The 23,099-nt window shown below is 42.9% G+C and overlaps 2 protein-coding genes across 8 annotated transcripts in view; both read left to right on the top strand.

Annotated features, from left to right (window-relative positions):
* RAPGEF1 (Rap guanine nucleotide exchange factor 1) overlaps positions 1-23,099 on the top strand; it is a 142,338-nt gene that overhangs the window by 64,641 nt on the left and 54,598 nt on the right. For all 7 annotated transcript variants that reach the window (XM_077477855.1, XM_077477873.1, XM_077477863.1 and 4 more), the window contains exons 2-4: positions 7,238-7,380; positions 21,072-21,250; positions 21,928-22,084. In XM_077477855.1, the coding sequence (XP_077333981.1) occupies positions 7,238-7,380; positions 21,072-21,250; positions 21,928-22,084 (479 nt within the window). The remainder of the gene's footprint in view (positions 1-7,237; positions 7,381-21,071; positions 21,251-21,927; positions 22,085-23,099) is intronic.
* LOC143975480 (uncharacterized) lies at positions 13,572-17,126 on the top strand. Its single transcript, XM_077477921.1, has 2 exons — positions 13,572-15,468; positions 16,154-17,126. The coding sequence occupies exons 1-2, from the start codon at positions 15,353-15,355 to the stop codon at positions 16,530-16,532; spliced, it is 495 nt and encodes a 164-aa protein (XP_077334047.1). The 5' UTR covers positions 13,572-15,352; the 3' UTR covers positions 16,533-17,126.

Genomic DNA, 23,099 nt, shown 5'->3' on the forward strand with positions numbered 1-23,099 from the left:
TCTGACTTTAGATATAATCAAGGTCTGTAGCATAAATCCAAATCTTTAGTATGGGCTTTGGCCCAGCCTGGCCCTTTAAAAAGAACAGATCTATTATGACGACAGATTAGATTCCTAGTTATCATTGTAGCATCTTGTGAAAATTGTCAGTATGTGACTGGGAGTGATATGTCCTGTGCGGGGTTCATAATATTCTCATGATTATTGTCCTGTGCCCATCATACGCTCTCACCTAATAATTTGTGAACAGCTGTCATATCCATCCAGTGGCCTCAGCTTCTTTAGCGGTGGCCGTTGGCTGCCTGTTGGTGAATTATTCCTCAGGAGATGGACGCTGGACAGCTGAGGACAGCAGCAGAGGAAAGGTGTTGTGTCTTCCCTCAGGGAACAGCTGTTGACATTATTGTGTCTGGTAGGAAGTTGGATATTACAGCCCAGCTTGTGGGAATTACCCATTTCCTTTCTACTGATACGCCTGCTGACAAAAGGATGTGTGTAGGTCTGATTACATGGCTATTCACCAACAGAACATATTATCGGGGTCCTGCCAATATTACTTTAATGGCAATGATCCCTTTTCTTTTATTCAACCTATATAAAAAAATTTTTTTTTTAAGGAACTCAAGTTGCTGTCTGCAAATTGGAGCTCTTCTAAGAGTACATAGGTTCAAAGGGATGCATCCATGAGGTGCTGGGGCTTTAAACTACAGCAAGGTATACATGCACACAGTCTATGAGGGTATACAGCGGATTGAACAAGAAAAACTGACAGATCCCCCATATCCACACAAGCGACGTGGATGCAGGGATCTCCCCTGCCATGCTGTTGTGTTCTGGTATTTGTTGGTTTCAAGTTAAAAAATCTTTTTTTTTTTTTTTTTGCTCAAAAATTACTTGGAACCCCCAAACTTTATATATATATAATATACACACACACACACAGTGCCTTGCGAAAGTATTCGCCCCCTTGAACTTTTCAACCTTTTGCCACATTTCAGGCAAAAATTTTTATTTTTTGTGAAGAATCGCCAACAAGTGGGACACAATTGTGAAGTGGAACGAAATCTATTGGATTTTTTGAAACTTTTTTTTAACTAATAAAAAAAATGAAAAGTGGGGTGTGCAAAATTATTCAGCCCCCTTGCGTTTGTAGAGCCACCTTTTGCTGCGATTACAGCTGCAAGTCGCTTGGGGTATGTCTCTATCAGTTTTGCACATCGAGAGACTGAAATTCTTGCCCATTCTTCCTTGCAAAACAGCTCGAGCTCAGTGAGGTTGGATGGAGAGCGTTTGTGAACAGCAGTTTTCAGCTCTTTCCACAGTTTCTCGATTGGATTCAGGTCTGGACTTTGACTTGGCCATTCTAACACCTGGATACGTTTATTTGTGAACCATTCCTTTGCTGTATGTTTGGGATCATTGTCTTGTTGGAAGATAAATCTCCGTCCCAGTTTCAGGTCTTTTGCAGACTCCAACAGGTTTTCATCCAGAATGGTCCTGTATTTGGCTGCATCCATCTTCCCCTCAATTTTTTATTTTTTTTCTTTCCACAAAAAAGTTTTTATTTTTAAATAAGATAAACAGATACACGTCATAGTACATGGGTACACAAAAGCAGCAACCATGACTGTGTGGTACATTGATAAAGTATACAGACAATTATACGCAACTGATTAGGCAAGAACAAATAGAATACAGAATGTACTGAGCCTAAGTAGTCAGTAAACAGAGAAAACTAGTATATGTACTACCAACAGTTGCGTGGTGTTAAGAGGCTTTGGTGTAGTAGCAGCAAGTGTATAATAAACAATGACCATGGGGCATCTTCCCCTCAATTTTAACCATCTTCCCTGTCCCTGCTGAAGAAAAGCAGGCCCAAACCATGATGCTGCCACCACCATGTTTGACAGTGGGGATGGTGTGTTGAGGGTGATGAGCTGTGTTGCTTTTACGCCAAACATATCGTTTTGCATTGTGGGCAAAAAGTTTGATTTTGGTTTCATCTGACCAGAGCACCTTCTTCCACATGTTTGGTGTGTCTCCCAGGTGGCTTGTGGCAAACGTTAGACGAGACTTTTTATGGACATCTTTGAGAAATGGCTTTCTTCTTGCCACTCTTCCATTAAGGCCAGATCTGTGCAGTGTACGACATCCCAGCCTAGAGGTGAGATGTGGGGTCTTATTGACCCTATATCTCACTGTAAAGAGGACCTGTCATGCCATATTACTATTACAAGGGATGTTTACATTCCTTGTAATAGGAATAAAAGTGATCAAAAAAATTTTTTTGGGGGGGGGGGGAAATGTCAAACTAAAATAAAGTAAAACGAACAATAAAAAATAATAATAATTTAAAGCGCCCCTGTCCTCATGTGCTAGCATGCAGAAGCGAACGCATATATAAGTCCCACCCACATATGAAAACGGTGTTCAAACCACACATGTGAGGTATCGCTGCGAACGTTAGAGCGAGAGCAATCATTTTGGCCCTAGACCTCCTCTGTAACTCAAAACATGTAACCAGTAAAAAAAATTGAAAGCATCGCCTATGGGGATTTTTAAGTAGTGACGTCTGGCGCCATTCCACAAGCGTGTGTAATTTTAAAGCGCGACATGTTTGGTATCTATTTACTCGGAGTAACTTCATCTTTCACATTATTCAAAAGCATTGGGCTAACTTTACTGTTTGTGCTAAAAAACTTTCCCTCCCCCCCAACCCCCCCCCCCCCCCCCACCAAAAAAAAGCAATAGAAAAATTCCTGCGAAAATACTGTGCGAGATAAAAAGTTGCAACGACCACCATTGTATTATCTAGGGCAGGGGTCCTCAAACTACGGCCCTCCAGTTGTTCAGGAACTACAATTCCCATCATACCTAGTCATGTCTGTGAATGGCAGAATTTTACAATGCCTCATGGGATGTGTAGTTCTGCAGCAGCTGGAGGGCCGTAGTTTGAGGATCCCTGATCTAGGGTCTTTGCTAAAAAAAAATATATAATGTTTTGGGGTTCTATGTAATTTTCTAGCAAATGATGATTTTTACAGAGAAATGTCAGAATTGTCCTGGGTGCTCCAGAACGCCTGATGGCGCTCCCTGCATGTTGGGCCTCTGTATGTGGCCATGCTGTGTAAAAGTCTCACACATGTGGTATCGCCATACTCAGGAGTAATAGCAGAATGTGTTTTGTTTTGGGGTGTAATTTGCGGTATGCATATACTGTGTGTGAGAAATAAACTGATAATATGACAATTTTGTGGGGAAAAAAAAAGGAAAAAAAATCTTGATTTTTGCAAAGAATTGTGGGGAAAAATTACAACTTCAAAAAACTCACCATGCCTCTTACTAAATACCTTGGAATGTCTTATTTCCAAAAAGGGGTCATTTGGGGGGTATTTATACTTTTCTGGCATGTTAGGGTCTCAAGAATTGAAATAGGCCGTCAGTACTTCAGGTGTGATCAATTTTCAGATATTGGCACCATAGCTTGTGGACTCTATAACTTTCACAAAGACCAAATAATATCCAACAATTTGTACTTATTTTTACCAAAGATATGTAGTGGCATAAATGCTGGCCAAAATTTATGAAGAAAAATGACTAATCTGCTAAATTTTATAACAGAAACAAAGAAAAATTCATTTTTTTACAGAATTGTCTTTTTCTTCTATAGCACAAAAAATAAAAAATCTGTGGTGATTAAATACCACCAAAAGAAAGCTCTATTTGTGTGAAAAAAAAGGACAAAAATTTCATATAGGTCCAGTGTTGCATGACTGACTAATTGTCATTCAAAATGTGAGCACCGAAAGCTGAAAATTGGTCTGGTTATTAAGGGTGTTTAAAGCGGGAGTCCGCCAGGACTCCGCGTTTTTTTTTTTTTTAAAGTCAGCAGCTACAAATACTGCAGCTGCTGACTTTTAAAATAGTGACACTTACCTGTCCAGCGCGCCCACGATGTCGGCACCCGAAGCCGATCTCTAGATCGACACTCGAGTGCTGCCGCCGCCGCCATCTTGGGTATGGGAATCAGGAAATGGAGCCTTTCGGCTTCATTTCCTGGTTCCCTACTGCGCATGCGCGAGCCGTGCTGCGCAATGAGGACGGTCCCCGCTGCCTCTAGGATCTGTGTTTCCCAGCAGGCAGCGGGGCACTTGCGGAAGGGGGCGGGCACTTGCGGAAAGGGGCGTAATGTACGCCCCTTTCCGCAGAGAGCTAGCCCCGAAGTGGGTGCAGTTACCTGGATTATCCAGGTAACTGCACCCCCCTCCCCCTGAAAGGTGCCAATTGTGGCGCCGGAGGGGGGGAGGAATCCGATGAGCGGAAGGTCCATTTTAGGGTGGACCTCCGCTTTAAGTGCCCAGTGGTTAAAGGAGTTGTAAAGGCAGTTTTTGTTTTTTTTTGTTTTGTTTTTTATCCTAAGGCATTCTATGTCTTAAGATAAAGTCTCTTGTGTGTAGCAGGACCTCTAATACTTACCCGATCCATCTCTGGCCAGCAATGTCCACGAGTCCCTCAGCCATCCGGGACTCTCCCTCCTGATTGATTGAGACAAAGCAGTAGCACCATTGGCTCCCTCGGCTGTCAATCAAAGTCAGCTAGCCGATCAGGAGAGAGAGGGGTCAGGGCTGAATGGATAAACGGAACTGCAGCTCGGATCGGGTGCCCCCATAGCAAGCCTCTTGCTGTGGGGGCACTCAACTGGAGGGAGGGGCCAGAAGCACAGACTTTACAGTCACTTTAAATATGTGAGCAGCATTGATAACAAAAATCATAATGATTATAATGGTCTAATAATATATCGTATCATTTAAAATATATAAAAATAAAAAAAAAACTATATACGGTAATCAGACTAGTTTTTACTGAAAGACCATTGTTTATATTTTTAAGAGTTTGTTTTATTGAAATAAAAAAAATATATTAATAAATAAAAAATAAAAAAGGCAATGCATACGTTATACAAGTGAAAACCTTATAAGAACATGTCAAAATCTTGGCCAACAAAATGTAAGCAGAAAATACACTTGAAAACCAAAAGTATACACAAATGCCCAATATAATAGAAATGTCACATGGAGACATATACATGCATCTTAATTAGTCACATCTACTTTACCAATTACCTAAACACTAAACGGACACCATTGATTTATAGTTATTTTTGTATTTTTGTTACATTTTTGTCATGCTGATTGCATGTTTTACCTCAGAAACGCATTGGCTGTGTTGTGTTGAGAACCATTTATGCTTTTTTTTTTATTTCCTTTTTGAATTTTTGGTTTAAGTTGTGTAAATTAGAGCTATGTGAGATTGAAGACTTCTGGGAAGTTGTTCCAAGGTATATAAGATGAATGTGTGCGATGTACATGTCTGCCCACAGTGTAGAAGATTTAAAGTGAGCTTAGGTTCACTTTATGTCCTGCTTATGTTTCAGCCACATGCTGATAGCTGCATGGTATGCCTGTTGGAATCATCAGACCGACGTTCTTGGTTTACTTTTTCATACAGTCATAACACTAAACATCTCAGTACATGCCATTTTTATTATGATGATCCCTTGCTGTATTGTGATTCACCTTCCCATATACCCTGCAGTGCATTCTTCAGCACTCAGCCGGTACAGCAGCTGCTGTGTTGTGGTTGTCGAGAAATGATATTTAGCACAGGATTGTGGTCTGTAAGCCGCTATGTGCTTGATGGTGGCTGTGCAGACTATTTCTAGTTGTATGGTTTATCATAAGAGCTTCTATAAATTACTCATACTTGGTACTGTCCCTCCCTGCCTGCAGCAGCTGCTGAGATACAATGAGAGTGTGCATATTGTGCCCACTTCTGCTTTTCACCATCTTCTACTCCAACTATGACGGAGCTATAGAAGATCATTTAAGTTCTCCTAAGGCATAGAGAGCCAATGCAACTGCTAGATGATCCTCCCATGAAATGGGATTTCATTTGGAAGAAGAGGGTCCTTTCTGAAGTCAGGCTGGTTGTGAAGGACCTGCTGCTTGCAAGCCCACCTTGATGCTGTTTCATCTGTGCATATTCTTGCAGCAGCTGTCATTGGGCCTCTGCTGGTAACCTTATACCCCACAAGAGATTAAAGCCTTCAAAACGGCTTCTTAACTCAAACAAGTCAGTGGAAATGCAAACATCCGGTTGATGCAGCTTACATGGAGATTGAATGCATATGTTCACATATACAGCCCTAAATGTGAGTACTACTTCGTTCCAGCCATTACCTAATTCAACTGGACATGAATTCAGTTGGACATGAATCAGGCTCCTGATAGTGGGGCTGTACGCTGTGGCTGTCCCTTCTGCCCCAAAACACCAGGTTTTTATGCTATACATGCCAAACCGCCCTTCTAAAAGACCTCAGAAGTGTCTAAAACTAAACTCAAAAGCAAGCTGCAAAGCCAATTCAACACAGCCCTGTTTAAAGCTCAGTTCCACAGAAGTTGCGTCAGTGTTCAAATTGGTGTGTATTTTCCTATATTGGTGTCTTTGGCTTGTGTGGAACATTCTGGCCAGTGAGAAATCCTTTTCTCTTTATGTAATGGGAGCTGGTGATGCAGACTGAGTGTTCTGTACACAGCTGGGTCTGCAATTCTTCAACAGACATTTGGTTTGTTCCCTCCTTTACCCTTCATTTTAAAGGCCAAATTCACCTTTAGAATAACTTACAAATTACCCTCATATTTATGATGTAACATGTTCCAGCACCAACCCATCCCCCCTTGCCTGTGACAGTGGGTGGAGTTATTTTCCCCTGCACTGAATGATTCATTTAAAATTAGTGCGGCTGTGCGGGGGGGGGGGGTGGGGGGGGAGCCATAACAGACGGCTTGTAGTTCTCAATGAACTGAATTTCTGCTTTCTAACTGAAAGTATGGGCCGAAAGCTGGAAGGAGAGTGTGCAGGAGCCTCATAATCTGCCTCATAATTGTGCACTCATAATCTGTGAGACAGTGTGTGTTATCGGTATGAGGTATGGTAGGTGACAGACCACCTACTGCTGAACCTCAGAAGGGCTTCTCATCCCTGATTCTTAGTAGTGGAGGTCAACTCAGACACTGCAAGTAATGCTAAATAAATGGGCAATAAAAATTACATAAAACAGGCATTTATCTTAAGTAAGTTCACATTTGTGCACAAATAATAATTGGTTCTCTTTAAACCTTTGCCAGTCTGTAGAACATGTCTTCTAATGCTTTTCTTTGATTTATTTTATTTGTAGATAGTCAGCGTTCCCACCTCTCATCTTTCACCATGAAATTGAAGGACAAGTTCCACTCTCCTAAGATCATCAAGAGAACGCCCTCTAAGAAAGGGAAACCTGCCGACCTGACTGTAAAATCCGAAGAAAAACCTGTCAACAAAGTGAGTGGTCCACTTTTTTTCATGACGTGTTGTCTGCTTCGAGAATCAAATAATGTGTTCAGCTAAAAGAGTCCTGAATGGAAAATGTGACAGGTTCTTTTGTAAGAACAACTTCCCACCAGCTGGTACACACCCCCTCGTCCACACTCCCCTGCCACTACTTTGCTCTGTTGGAATCCCTTGATAAATACCCTCATCTTCTGGGTATGTAAGAGCATGTTGCTTCCTCCTAGCATGCGGTCCCTGGGCCTAAGCATCCAGTTGTGAGGATGAGGGGGATGTTAAAGAGGAGTTCCAGGTGTGGATGTTTTATGCACAGTTACATTGATCCAGCTTGGACCAGTGTACGTCTACACACACCATAACCGGCTGATGCTCCTGAAAGCTTGTAACTTGTGAAGTTGAATCTACTACTGCATTGCTCTCCTCTTGCTTCTGGATACCATGCTGAGCAGCTGCACTTCTGCTTACTGAACACAACAGGTTGGTTGCAAAGTGATCAGTGAAGTGGCGGGACGGAGATGTCACACTCTCCACCTTGTCCAGTCAGAGAGCACTTTGAATTCATTCAAAAATTCAACGGCATTTTGAATGGTGCCTGTGTTGAGTGGCTGACACCTATGTTCAGGACAGCTCGCCGTACGACCTGGAAGCAATTGGAAATCATTGGAGTAGCGTTGTCTACTTCAGTGATTTCCAGTTTCCAGGGGCATCAGCCAGGTATGGTATTTGCATAGTTTAAAGCTGGACCAATGTAACTATGTATAAAATATCAATACCTGGAATTCACCTTTAAACCCGTGTAAGCCTGCAATGTGTTAAAGAGGAAGTAAACCCTGATGGGTTTACTTCCTCTTTGATTCCCTGCAAAGGTAAAGCATAATGGACTACTATGCATCGCATAGTAGTCCATTATGTGTCACTTACCTGACACAGGAGCCAGCGAAGTCACCGCTGTCCCCTGTAGTTCCGAGTGTCCATCTTCTTGGTGGGTCTCCGTGGGTCTCACTGCTCCAGCTCTGTGATTCGCCGGAGCAGCGATGACATCACTCCCGCGCATGTGCACAGGAGCCGACACTCGCGGCATATCGCCGCGATCTGAGGCTTACCCAGTGTGCCGTAGACAGCGCTGGCTGTCTTCAGGTAAATATCTCCTAAACCGTATAGGTTTAGGAGATATTTCTTGGACCTACAGGTAAGCCTTAATCTAGGCTTACCTGTAGGTCAAAGTGGTTTGTAAGGATTTTTCCAACCACTTTAAGACTTCCACCTCTGAAGTAAAAACAGTGTTGGAAAAGGGTGCGTCAGTGGAGGGGGTTGTTCTTAAAATAGCAAAGTGAAGTCTCTTTAAAGGCTAAGCTCACCTTTTTTGTTCAACTTTTTTTTCTTTTCTTAATTCCAGCTCCCCTATGTACCAATATAGCATTAATGTACTTATTTTGCAAAAATAAAACCGCCTTTCCATTAATCTTTACACGCGCTTACCTCACTCTCTTCATAACTGTTTAAACACACTGCTCGACTACCTCTGCCTTTCTTCCTGGTTTAGACTTTAGGTCATGATATAGGAAGGAGTTGACCATCTGAGGGTAGATGAAGCAGGGTGTGTGCTAATGAGATCAGCTGGTCAACTCCTTCCTGTGTTTTAACTTAAGTCTGACCAGGAAGTAAGGCAGAAGTAATCAAGCAGTGTGTTTAACCTCTTCAGCTTTGGAAGGTTTTTCCCGACCAGGCGATTTATTTTATTTTTTTTTTGCAATACGGCGCTGCGTCGCTTTAACTGACTATTACACGATCACGTGATGCTGTACCCAAACAAAACCCATATGGTGATCCTGTTCATCTAATTTCTCTCACGCACACCTATCCCGAGGGACATGCAAGCTTCCTACCTTACGCTAATTCCCAAAGTGGGCAAAGACCACACCCTCCCCTCTAACTATAGACCAATTGCACTTCTCAATACAGATTTAAAAATTTTTACGAAACTACTGGCCGGTAGGTTGAACGTCCTCATGCCATCCCTAATACACAGAGACCAAGTGGGATTTGTCCCCGTTCGCCAAGCAGGGGACAATACATCGAGGGTCATTGACCTCGTGGAGGTTGCAAACAAGGCCAAACTGAAGGCTCTACTGCTTAGTCTGGACACGGAAAAGGCCTTTGATAGGCTGAGTTGGCCCTTTTTGTTCGCAACGCTCCGGCCGGTCATTGAGGGACCCTTCATCAGGGCCATCACACACCTGTATTCATCCCCCTAGGCCAGTGTCCGCACCCAATTCGCCACTTCTGAAATCTCCCTATTCGCTGATGACGTTCTCCTCACTCTTACACAGCCCCAAATCTCTCTCCCGAACCTGCACGTGGAACTGGATAGGTATAGCGCCCTATCGGGATACAAAATCAATAGCTCTAAAACGGTCCTCTCGCAAACGTTTCATTACACGTGGAAGATGTCCTCTCTAAAATACTTGGGGGTCCACTTAACAGCTACCTACGATTCTCTCTATACAGCCAACTTTCCCCAACTGTATGCATCTATCAAGGCCTCCCTGGCCAAGTGGAAGTCTCTGAGGTTATCGCTGCTTGGTCGCCTCGCAAAACACTAAAAATGACCATTCTACCCAAACTTCTGTACCTTTTTGAGACTTTACCCATCCCCACCTCATATTTCAAAAGACTGCAGGGTGATCTTCTAAATTTTTCTGGAACTATAAGAGTCAACAGATCGGTTTTGTACGCCCCCACGCCCTCAGGGCGGCCTTCCATTTCCTAATTTAGCCAAGTATTATTTGGCTGCCCAGTTGCAACCATGTGGCCTCTTGTTGCACTCTCCACGCCTTTAACCGCTGGATGCAAATTTAAAAACTGTGGTTGGCCCCCGTCCATCCGAACTCCATGCTCTGGAGATCTGATATAACAGTTGGGGGGGTGGAGGCACGGCTCCTGGGTCCAATGGCGCTACGGCGTACGCTATGGCGGCGCGCAAAATTGTCGTATCCGCTTACTACTGCCTCCTCTCCGGTGACCTCATTCCTGTTCACGCCTAATATCCCAGATAGCCTGACCTCACAGATGTCCCACTTCTGGATGGAAAAAGGTCTATTCCACTATGGTCACCTGATAGACCCCTAGATTTTTAAAATCCTTCCAGGACCTGCAAAACACTTTTAATTTACCCAGACAGGCCTTCTTCAGTTATCTGCAACTACGTCACTATGCGCAATCTCTGGTAGCCAACCTTCAATTTTCTCCTTTAACCGAATTAGAAAAAATGTTTAGAGGGCTCATCCCCGAAGGGTATGATCTTGCGCACTTATCAGCTCCTGATCATGTCCACATCACCAACTGGGCCACGACATGCCTATATGGGTAAGTGGGAGCAGGCCCTGGGTGAAACTATACCCTTAAGCACATGGCAGCGTATTTGGTCGCAGTCTTCTAGAAGCTCCATCTGCACGCTCTATAAGGAGAATCAAAACAAGATCTTATTCTATTGGTACCAGACCCCGGACCTGCTCCACTCCATATATCCTTCGGCTGATTCTCGCTGCTGGCATTGCCATAAAGATAGGGGCTCAGACTTGCTGCACACAAGCGCTCTTTATTTTATTTTTTTCATTTCTGTGCACTGTAATTGCTCTCCTCTGCTTCTAAGAATGTGCAAGCTTGGCCTGAACTTTACTTGCACATAATTTTGAGCTGCTGTACATTTGTTTGAAGTGTTTGCTTTTATCGGGCAATGTGGATTGTATCTCCCTGTGATATTATCTGGTCTTGTTGCTTGATCTCCCACCCCACAGCTGTAGGATGGGATCTCTGTTGTACTCCTGGGAGAATGGTATTCCACCACACCCCACAGCTGAGGATGGCCTCACCCAACTGCTTGAAAGGCTCAACCTTCCATAGCCAAATGTTCACATCCCAGCGGAGAGATCTAAGCTTCAGCTGGTTCATGTCTCTCCCATTTACATTGTCATACTGTAATAGGTGGTGCAGTCTGGCAGCGTTCTAATTCCATACATGCATTGGGGGGTGTCAGCGCTGCTTACATGCTTACAACACTTGTGTGTGGTTTAGGGTTAATTAAAAGCTGCAAAGAGTACATTAACGGTTAAGGCCATTGACCGACCTTTAACTACATGTCCCAGCATGTCTTCAAAACTGCAAATATTCTCTACCTGTACATGGTCCTGTTATCCTCTACAATGGATCATTGTTTTCTATCACTTATAATTTAAAGCCAGACATACATGGATTGAAGTTTGTCTGGTTCAGCGGGGACCAGCTGAATTTCGATTCATGTATGGGCAGCCTGTCGAGTTTTCCCCAAACGATTAGTGCCACCAGCTATAGCTGGAAACACTAATCCATTGTGTTCTGCCGGCAGAACACAGTAATGCTGCAGGAGGGATTCTGATTGTTGATGAGGGAATAAGCAATTGCATAATCTATGGCAGGGGTAGGAAACCTGGGGCCCTCCAGCTGTTGCAGAACTACGAGTCCCATGTTCCTCATGCCTCTGGACGTAATTGTAACTGCCAGCCTTGCAATGCCTAATGGGAAATGTAGTTCCACAACGGCTGGAGGACCCCAGGTTGCCTACCCCTGATCTATGACCTGCCTAACAAAAAGACTCTTCCACCTAATCTTTTAAGTGCAATTGCATACTTACAAGGTGACTCTCAGAATGACCCTAGATGACCTCAATATGTCTCCACTGTTCAGACGTTCCGTACAGGGACAGACCATCCCAAGCTGTAATATTTTGTCATGCATGCGCATGGATACATCTGTTAAAGGTCGGACCTGCCCTCTCTTGAGCTCAGTAGAGGTTGGGCAGGTTAGATGTTGCATGTATAATCTTATTACATTTAAAGCCTGGTACAATGAGCCCGTCTTTGGTCAGACACAAATTATGTGGAGAGCAGGGTGACTCCTCAGGAGTGTATGGGCAGCTTTACAATTATCAGCAAGGTTGTCAGCCTGCCAGTCTGCCATGTGCTCGCCTTCAGTTGGCTGTTGTGCTGTTTTTCTGAGATAATCCTGACAAACCTGCAGACTGATAGGTTTATTGTTTACATGTACTTTAGCTTTCATTATAGATTTCTTGCTGTGAGCAGTATTTTATCTAGCACTGTATTGTCTGAAACTCGTTATTTTGTGTTTGATGTAAATGTTAATATTCTTGTACATCTAATCATCAGCTTTAGCTCCTCGGCTGACTCATTACTATGGGTAAAGTCACTAGCTCTGGTGATATGTGACATTATGGTTTTAAGAGTTGATTTTTGATGTGTGAGCCATCTGCAGTGTAATTCAGAATGTATGATTATGGAAAGTACAGAGTCAGCTCACACAATGACTGTAAAATACTCCCATATCATAGTGAAACTTTCAGTCCCCTATTGCGAGAAAATTGAGTCCTCTTAGATTTCAGAGTTCTGCAGGCTAATGTAGTTTGGAAAGTGACAGGTGGGGTGGGGAATTCAGGGAGCTCCTATGGCACACATGGGCGGAGAATTCTATTATATCTGTGGTCAGATGCACATGTGCTTCTACCATTTGTCACAGTCTCGTTCCTCCATATCCAGGCCACACATTAATGGTGGTCAAACCTCCTTTTTCCCCACTTTTGCATTTCAAGCTTCTGCTATGCTAATTTCCTTCTTTATAACACCTCCCTGTGTGCCACTAGAATTTAAAAAACAAATAAAACCATAGAACATTCACCCACAACATCTCTACCATACAAGTTTTTTCCCCCCCTGATTTCTTCCAGTTTACACACCCTGGTGATTTTGGCCTGATACTATGCACACAAGTTGACACAAAGGGGTTTGAATGGCTATTAACCACTTAAGGACTGAGCCTCTTTGTGAGATTTGTTGTTTACAAGTTAAAAACAGTTTTTTTTTGGTTAGAAAGTTACTTAGAACCCCCAAACAGTATACATTTTTTTCTAACACCCTAGAGAATAAAATGGCGGTTGTTGCAATACTTTCTGTCACACCATATTTGTGAAGCAGTCTTACAAGCGCACTTTTTTGATGGAAAAAACGCTTGTCTTATTTTATAATTAATTTTTTTATTTTTATTGCAACAACCACCATTTTGTTCTCTAGGGTGTTAGGAAAAAATGTATAATCTTTGGGGGTTCTAAATAACTTTCTAGAAAAACAAAACAGTTTTTAACTCGTAAATGTAGCGCCGGATCCTGAAGAGCATGCGCTATGTGTTTTTCAAAGTTGAGGTTACACCTAAACTGCAGTTTGGTTTGGGTACAATTGTCTAAATTTGGACTTCAGCATCAGTCTGACTGGACTATGAGATGTTCAGCCTGGCCACAGGGGCCACAGTCTCTTCTGGCAGACATGAAACTATGGTCTGGTTGGGTGCTTAAGTTTCTCTCTCTCTCTCTCTCTGAGCCCATCCAGTGGGAGTGGCGCTCTTGCTGTGCTTTCTGGTAGAGGGTATTTAAGATGCGGACGTCACGTGGCTCGGGGTTCCGGTCCAGAAGGATGTACTGACTTCATGGTGCTGGTCCTCCTGACCAGCCCTCAGGAAGGCTATGGCCTGGGGTGTGGATCCACCCGATCTTGTTGTCTCGGGGCTGGCTAGCCTGAGGCAAGGAAACTAAAGCAGGATTCTGAGGTGTTTGGGTGCCGGTTTGGGAGAGACCCAGTGACTTCATGCTATCCAGGGGAGGACTCTTCAGAAGAAGGCCACCTACAGGTTGGTTTCTTAGCAAGAGCCTGGAGGAGCTGAAGTACCCAAGAGAATCCGGTCTTGTGGATATCGCCAAGCTGGCTGAAAGATCCAGGTATCCCATGAGTGTTCTACAAGTTTAGTTTTCCTATGTGTTCTACAACAACGTCTGTGGCAGAGACTTGTTCCTGAGTAAGCACCTTGTTGGCTGCTAGGCCTTGTGAGAGAGGGACTGTCCAACTTGAGTGAACATCCAGTTGTGTGCCTATTCCCTGGATGCAGTCAAAGTAAGCAAGTTCTTCAACATTGACTTTGACACGAAGAGTACCTGAACTTCTTTTCAACCCTCTGATCCCATTTTAAGAGACCGTTCATTGTCTACGTTTTTGCAAAATAAAATCCATTTAAGTGGATCTGTTTTCAGTCTCTCAAGTTACTGGACCATTTACCACGGGACACCCCTAGACGTGAAGTGAGAAGAAGAAGGTAACGGTAAGCCCAATCTAACCAGCAGCTCCTTCGGGGGGTTAGTGCTACAACAAATCCTCAGAAAGAGGCTCAGTCCTTAAGTGGTTAATAGGCATTCAAACCCCTTTGTCAACTTGTGTGCACGGTATCAGGCCAAAATCACTAGGGTATGTAAAGTTTTGATCAGGGTCATTTGGGTAGTTTCTGTTGCCATTGTAATTTAAAAAGGGTAAACACAGTTGATTTATAAATGGCTTCAGCCAAGCCCTAAGGCCCCTTTCACACGGGTGGCTGTTCTGCCGCAGTTTAGCATTTTTTTTTCCTGCGAAATTGAAGACTCCAGGCACAGCGATCAGCTGCGTTTGTACAGTGCGATTACCTGTGTTTACGTGCGTTTCTGTGCGGTTGCATTTAGCTGCAGTGCCATTGCCATAGCAACCCTTTTTATTTATGTTTTTGGTCCCTGGAATGTACCCATGATGCATTTCGGTCCTCTGTATTTTCAAACCTACTTCTTTTGTTCACTGGCTGAGTGTGTTGGAGTTTTGCAGGGAGAGGAGTGTCCAGTTTTGTGCCTGAGATTTTTTGAGAAATTAATGCAAATATGGGTAGTTTGCTGGCAACGCTCATATTGCTGATGATGAGGATGAAGACGAGAAGACAGATCCAGTGTAGGTGATGTCCCCGTCGTTACTGGGTCCACCCCTTAACGTCCCAGCGTCCATCGATCGGCTACTTTGCCCTCCTGTTCGGTGAGCTGAGGACTCACGGAGACAAGTTCCAGAATTACACAAGGATGTCGGTGGCAAGCTTCGTTGAACTGTTGGGACTTGTTAGAGGACACCTGACCAGAACCAGGACCAACATGAGAAGAAGCATTAGTGCAGAAGAACGCCTGTTACTTGCTTTAAGGTAGGTTTTCCATATGTTGAACAAATGCTTAAATTTATGTACATGCAGGTGTACCAATATTATTGACAATAGTGTGTGTGTGTGTGTGTGTGTGTGTGTGAATCTGTGGCCTAGTCTAGATCACAACAGCGATTTTTCTCGCATTACTACCCTTACCATAATTTTTTTTATTCTTGAAAATTATTTGTGGTGCCTTGCAGAGTCTGTTTTTTTGATCCTTACCATATATTTATCGTATCCATATGTGATAAGGCCTAATCTGTGTGGAGGCGCATAGTTTCTGTCCCAACAAAGAAAGAAGTTTTACTTATAGTGAAAATCGTGGATGTCTTTTTTTTTTTTTTTTTTTTTTTTAATGCAAATATGAAACATCATAGTATTTCAGTAGTTTATAATTATGTAGGTGAGCTCTAAACACAAAGGCAGAAAATTTGCATTATCATGCAAGGTACCACCAAATAACTTTTTTATTAGCCCCACCCACCACAAGGCTTCCTGTTTGGATGCTGCCACCTGTAACCAGAGCTGAGGAACGTTTCATCTTTTGACTGCGATGAGTTAAGTCAGCAACTACATAGGTGCTGATTTTTATTTGTTACTATGTAGAACTCCCTATGTATATTTTTTATTTTATTTTTTTTTTACTATTTTTTATATTTTCTGAATTATCAATTTTGTATTGCAGATACCTTGCCACTGGTGCCAGTTTCACCTCCCTCCATCATCAAATTCTAATGGGAATTAACACCGAATCCATCATAGTGCACGATACCTGTCTTATTATATGGGAAGAACTGAAAACGGCAGTCATGCCAGAACCAACATCCAGTCTGTGGGAGGAAATAGCGGAAGAATTTTGGGAGAAGACCAACTTTACAAATTGCATTGGGGCATTAGATGGGAAACACATCCGGCTCATCAAGCCACCAAAATCAGGTTCCCGCTATTTCAACTACAAAAAATACTTCTCCATTGTCCTCCTGGGACTCAGCGATGCTAATATGAAGTTCATCGCTGTGGATGTCGGAGCGTATGGGAGTTCTGGAGATTCCAGAATTTTCTGAAATTACATAATGGGCCAGCGGTTTGAATATGGAGAATTTCATGTGCCACAGTCAAGGCCTCTTCCTGGTACTACTGGACCGGATCTTCCATTCGTAGTGCTCGGAGATGAGGCATTTGCCTTATCTACCCACCTTTTCAGGCCCTATACCAGGCATGGTCTCCCTGCCAGGAGGCAAATTTTTAATTATCGACTCAGCAGAGCTCGGAGAATGGTGGAGTGCGCATTTGGGATTTGCACTGCCAAATGGTGTGTTTTGATGACAGCCATGCATCTGGAAGTGGATCATGCGGTCAATGTGGTTCTGGCATGTTGTGTTCTCCACAAGTTTTTGAGGGGTAAGGAGATCGTGACCAACGAATCCCCTGTTTCTGAAGAATCCATGGGTCGTGTTACTGGCACTCATCCCAGTAATCAGGCCCTACAAGTATGTGAAAATTTCACAGATTATTTTTTGACTGAAGATGGACAGCTCCCATGGCAATATGACTATAAATTTGTCTTTTATTACCGGTGTTGCATCAACCTTATATATCAGTTTTCATGTTCTATATCGCAGTTTTCACGTTTGCTTGAAATAAAGTAGTCGACAATTTTCTACTTTTTATTTTTATCTTTTGCAATGCAAAGGGTCTAAAAAAATAGACAAACCTTAGAAAACATTGAATGCTTGCAAGTATAGAAAACTGTTTTTAATTCCTTTTGGAATATATAACATTTTCTTTTAGTTTCAAGTATAAATTGACTCAGTACAACAGATAACGTGTCCCCCCCCCCCCAAAAATACAGTATTCCTAAAGTGCTGTTAAACATTTTTTGACTTTACAGCTGGACACTGAGTGCAGTAAACAGCTCAGAAATATTTGACTAGATGGAGAAAGTGCAAAAGATGTCTCCATGTGAACTACACTGTGTAGATGGGGTAATCTCCCACTGGGCCAAGCTTCAGTATCTTTCTAGTCGCCCCGCTGGCTCTCAACCTAAACAATGCTAGCACCCAATCAGAATGTTCAGGTATTGTGAGAGCAAGCGGGGCCGAGTAGCAAGATATGTAAGCTTGGGCCAGTGGGAGATTCTTCCATCCGTACAGTTCAGCGTAGATGGAGAAATCTGGGGTTGGTTGTAAACATTAGTTTGTGTAGGTAACAATAACATTAAATTAACACAACAAGAAAAATAAAACTGTCATATGAATAACAAATTAGAAGGACAAAACTATAAGTTTTCATACACTGGATAATTAGGGTTACGCAGGGAAGAGTGGCTTGGTTCACTGCCAACATCTATGGGTGATCCTAAATGGGAAGATAAGGGTGAAGAAACTGGGTGTGGCTGCACATGCATCCTTGATAACCAGGATTAGATGGGTAAGGTGTATACAGCGGCGGGGGTCCTGCATAAGGGTTAATGGCAGGTGTGGTGTCATGGCACTGCTAACTGGGCATTGGTCTACTGAAAGGGCCACTAGGTGAATTAAAAGCCATAGCCCATGGCTGAAATTTTGGATATGGTCATTGCTCTTTGCAAGCGGACACAATATACGTTAAATAGGCATGTATATCACCCCTGACCTCAGTGCGCTTATCTGGAGGAATCTCCCTGATAACACAAAGCAACATTCTCAAGAACATCTGGGTCTGAGATGTTGAGGAATTCATCATCTTTGGCCTGGTTTTGTGATTGGTTTCTCATTTCTTCAATAATACGGTTGAAATAATCCTCAAAAGGTGTCTCTTGTTGAGTAAGGCGTATTCGACGGGTGGAGGAAGTAGACCGGCCTGCAAATAGTTTGAATCTATAGATTATGCTTCTGATATTGAGGTCACACTTTAGTGAACAGCTTATGATGCTTGTACAAATATTGAAGTCATGTCAGAGCTTGCAGCACCTGTTTAGAAGTGATCAGACACAGGTACTTGTTTAGTCGCAAAAGTACCAGCACCAGCTGCCCTTTCAATATTTAAGTAATACGTTTTTTTGTGGACAGGGATTGTGACGTTTTGAAAATACATACCGCAGGTTCTTGAGTGGATGGATGATATTCTTGGGATGAAACTGTCTCTGTGGTTTCTTGACTGGTGTCAGTGTCTCCTGATGGTGACGAATTTTCACGCCTTGCGCTTGCTCTCGAAGGAACACTTGACACAGGTCTAGGTAACAAGAACAACATTACAAGTTTAAAAAAATAAACATGGATACTGTCATGTGTAAACTACACCCTCTATATGGAGCTGGGGGAGCATTAAAAATTGGGTTAGCCCATTCTAATCAATTGGACAGTGTGGCTATACTGGCCACAAAGCGTAAAGTAAAATAAATAATAGATATACTTACACACGCATCTCGGTGGTGCTCCTCAAAAATGACAAAGCCTCTGCATGGGGGTTAGACCTGCGACGAGTTGAGGGTGCTCCGCTTCTCTCCACAGCCTTCTCTTCATTTACTTCTTTTTGTGTACCGGTCGCGAAGGGACCTCCAACGTGTATAAACCTCCTTTCCTGATATATATAAAAAACATAACACATGTTGGGAACAAAAGTCTAGAGAGATCTGCTCTCCCCCCACCCCACAAAACACTATAGGGAAGACCCCAACCATTTGATTTTCCATTCAATTTCGTTTGTTTGCAGCATTGCACAATTGTCAGTGACGCAGTTCTGTATTGCTATAAAATGGCCTGGTCATTTAGGGGGTAAATCTTCAGCTTATGGCAAACAGCTATGATGCATGTGTACCCTGCTGCATAGACGCAACAAACCTTGCACTCACCTCGGTTATCCTGTTGAGTTGCAGACATCTTGTCCAGTTCGGTGTGACATATCTGTAGACTTCCTCCCCCTTTGCTCTCTTCAGCACTCGGTCAGCATATCCTGCACATTCTGAGTCCCATAACGCCGGTCGGGCATGCACCAGCGCTATAATGGCCTCATGTAAGATGTCTCTTGCCGCCATGCTGTCTTCTCTCCTTTCCTCTATCCCTCTCAACTTCCGGTGTCATTTCCCAGGTACACCACCTGATTATGATGTGCTTCCGGGGGGTGTTTTTTTTTTTTTTTTTTCACGCTGCTATCCGCAGTTGACACAAAAGACTGCGATTACCTGCGGTTATGTACAAATAGCTGCGCTACATCGCACCTGGACGCATTCAATTCCATTTTTTCTATTGGCACCGAACTGCACGTAACGAAATCGCAGCTAAACTCTGTGTGTGAATGGGACCATAGTAAAGCATTGTGTGCTTTTAGCTGCAGTAGAAAAGGAGAAAATCCGCAGCCAAAAGCACCATTCTATCCGTCTGTGTGAAAGGGGCCTAACCACGAGCAAAAGAAAAGTTATCATTCATATTTTTTGAAAAATGGCCAAAAAATCATAAATTCTCCCAGGGTATGTAAACTAAACTTATGAGCACAACTGTATATTTTGAGTACTGCTGTCAAAATACAACAAGTGTAAAGGCGAGCATTTTTCAATTTGAATATTCCCCCCCCCCCAAATTCATTCTCAGTGGCTACATATTTTTGTCCTCTGTGTGTGTGTGTGTGTGTGTGTGTGTGTATATATATGTATATATGTATATATGTATATATGTATATATATATATATGTATATATATATATATATATATATAAAAAATATCTCTTAACTTTCAATAAAGTTTATCTACTGAAAAAAAGAGTCTGACCAACTTTAGGCTCAGAACAGGATTCTTTTTGAAGTTTTTCTTTAGTGTGAGAAGAGGGTTTAGCATTACTTTGATGTAAGGCAGGCCTGTGACAATTCAGCTACAGGGGGAAAATTTTGATTTTGAGAAGGAATAACAATGTACAACATTGTATCTCACTTTAAAGTGGTTGTAAAGATTTGGTTTTAAAAACTATAAAATAACAAGCATGTCATACTTACCTGCGCTGTGCAGTTGGTTTTGCAGAGAGTGGCCCTGATCCTCCTCTTCTGGGGTCCTTCCGCTGGCGTTCCTGTCTCCTCCTCTTCTCGTGTGCCCCATCGGGGAAGCGCTTTTCTTCGTGGACATCCATGCGGGCACACGCCCGTGTCCTGCTGCTGCGTCCGTAGACATAGGCATCAGGACTCGGCTCCGCCCCCGGCGCCCAAGTCATTGGATTTGATTGACAGTAGCGGGAGCCAATGGCTGCGCTGTTATCAATGTTTCCAATTGGGACACAAGACACCAGACGTAGGCTGGTGTGCTAGTTCCCGTCATGGGAATTTCAGGGCTCGGGTAAGTATAAGTGGGGCTCGGGGACGCTGCTGTAGCACAGAAGCATTTTCACCTTAATGCATAGAATGCATTAAGGTGAAAAATGGTGAGGGTTTACAACCTCTTTAAGGCCTGAAGCAGCGTCTGCTTATATCATGAGCAGTTATTGCTGCCCCATGTACATAATGTTTTACATTGTATATGTAGAAAGCGTTTTTTTTTTTAATACGTATTGAGATTTTCATTTGCATCAAACTGATCTATCTTTAGTGCTGAGTGAAATTATATTGCATGTTCTGAACACATGCCCATTCTTTCTTTTAGACTCTGAGCCGCTTGGAAGAACAGGAGAAGGAGGTGGTCAATGCCCTACGCTACTTTAAGACTATTGTAGATAAAATGGCTGTAGACAAAATGGTGCTGGTGATGCTACCGGGCTCTGCCAGCAAAGTCCTGGAAGCCATTCTTCCATTAGTGCAGGCGGATACACACACACAACAAAGGTAAATTCTTAAGTCTTGAGCTGGTGCAGATATCACTGCAGTCTGCTATTGTTTTATTAAGTTTGATGTATACTTAAGAATGTGAATAGCAAAAAAGCATTTAAAAGGGGCTTCTTATGCAGTTACAATACTTTTCTTTCCACAAATGTCAGTTGCATCAAAGATATTGGTTGCAATAGACTTAAAGGACAGCCAGATATTTAGTAATAATCAAGATGGTCCCCTAATTCACGGGAAAAAAAACTGTCAGCTTCAGTCGGAACCGCTGTACCAACTATGTGAGGTTAGTCCTAGCAATCTCCCCTGCTGAGCTGTTGTGTTCTGACAGGGGGGTGACCTTCCGCCAGAACACTCCAGTCAGCGCTCTGTGCCATTGGCTGAGAGCACTGATTGGGAGTTTATCGGCTGCTGGTTTTCCAGCATGCACTTCCAACATACACACAGGCCAAATGTTGGCCGTTTTTTGAATGCCCCGCTGTCTCCTGAGGTTTGTCCCGTGTGTACAGGGCTTTATTCTGCTACATGTTCTCAAAGCATCCTTCGTAAAGCTCATTGTTTAAACCAAGTTTGTGTGTAGCCTTTTCATACTTTTCTTTTATAGAGGAGAGGAGTCTTCTTTTCTTTTTTTTTTTCCCATGTGTTATTGATTTTTTTTTTTTTTTTCTCCTTGTTCACAGTACTGCTATCGCCTCCTGCTACAGCCGAGTGTACCAGTCTCTTGCCAACCTCATTCGCTGGTCTGATCAGGTCATGCTGGAGGGTGTCAACTGTGAAGACAAGGAGATGGTATCCACTGTGAAAGACGTCATAAAAGCTGTGCTGGATGGTGTCAAGGTCAGGACTTTTCTTGCAGAATATGAATTAGCTTATAGGGATTTTCATTGGGGCACTCCTTGTAAAACTGTATAGCTATTAGAGAATAGTTGCCTTTTGGAAATGCATTCTGCACTGCATACGCATACAATCTCTCTGTGTGTGTGTGTGTGTGTGTGTGTGTATGTATGTATGTATGTATGTATATATATATATATATATATATATATATATATATATATATATATATATATATATATACATACAATTATATGCGCGCACCGATCAGCCATAACTTTATGACCACTGATAGGTTAAGTGAATAACATTGATTATCTTGTTACAACGGCGTCTGAAGGTTGGGCGGGATATATCAAGCAGCAAGTAAACATGTTGTCCCTGATATTGATGTATTCAGAGCAGCCATTGCAGTGGGCAATGGGCATCGCAGTTTTCTGTGTATGGGGCTGCTTAGCCACAGACTGCTCAGGGTGACCATGCTGAACCGTATCCACATCCACAATTATTTACAATGAGCACATTTGCATCAGAACTGAACCACAGAGCAATGGAAGGTGGTGGCCTGGTCTGATGAATACGTTTTTTTTTTTTTTTGCACCTCATGTGGATGGCCACGTGTGTGCCTCACTTACCTGGGTAACAGGTGGTGCCAGGATGCAGTATGGGAAGAAGGCAAGCCAGCGGAAGCTTAATCTCGAAGATCCAGAAATCCATTGTTCACGCCTAGTTTATGCCTGCGGCTGCTTGGTCTAAGAATGACAGCAACTTTTGGACAGATGCTGTTTTTTTTTCCCCTAATGATTCCTTGTATACCAGCATTCACTTCTATGTCCTCAGGTGTTCAGTTCGCAGCCGGTGTCTGAGTATATCCTGATTGGTCAGATTTGCTTGCATTTTCATGCTCTTACATTCACAGGCAATCAGAAGATGCGAGGTATTACAGGCTAGCAGCGATTCAGCTTAGTAGCTAGGTAGGAAAGGTGAATTGTAACCCAGGATGAACGTTTCAAGCCAT

Source organism: Lithobates pipiens, unplaced genomic scaffold, assembly GCF_037356315.1.
Source record: "Lithobates pipiens isolate NorthernLeopardFrog02 unplaced genomic scaffold, aLitPip1_a1.2 Scaffold_1, whole genome shotgun sequence".
Lineage (NCBI taxonomy): Eukaryota > Metazoa > Chordata > Amphibia > Anura > Ranidae > Lithobates > Lithobates pipiens.

Bases quoted from the DNA above. Each gene is read 5' to 3' on its own strand.
- LOC143975480 (XM_077477921.1), top strand. From the start codon at position 15,353: ATGTCGGTGGCAAGCTTCGTTGAACTGTTGGGACTTGTTAGAGGACAC. The intron at 15,469-16,153 runs GTAGGTTTTCCA...TTTGTATTGCAG, and splicing joins CGCCTGTTACTTGCTTTAAG to ATACCTTGCCACTGGTGCCA.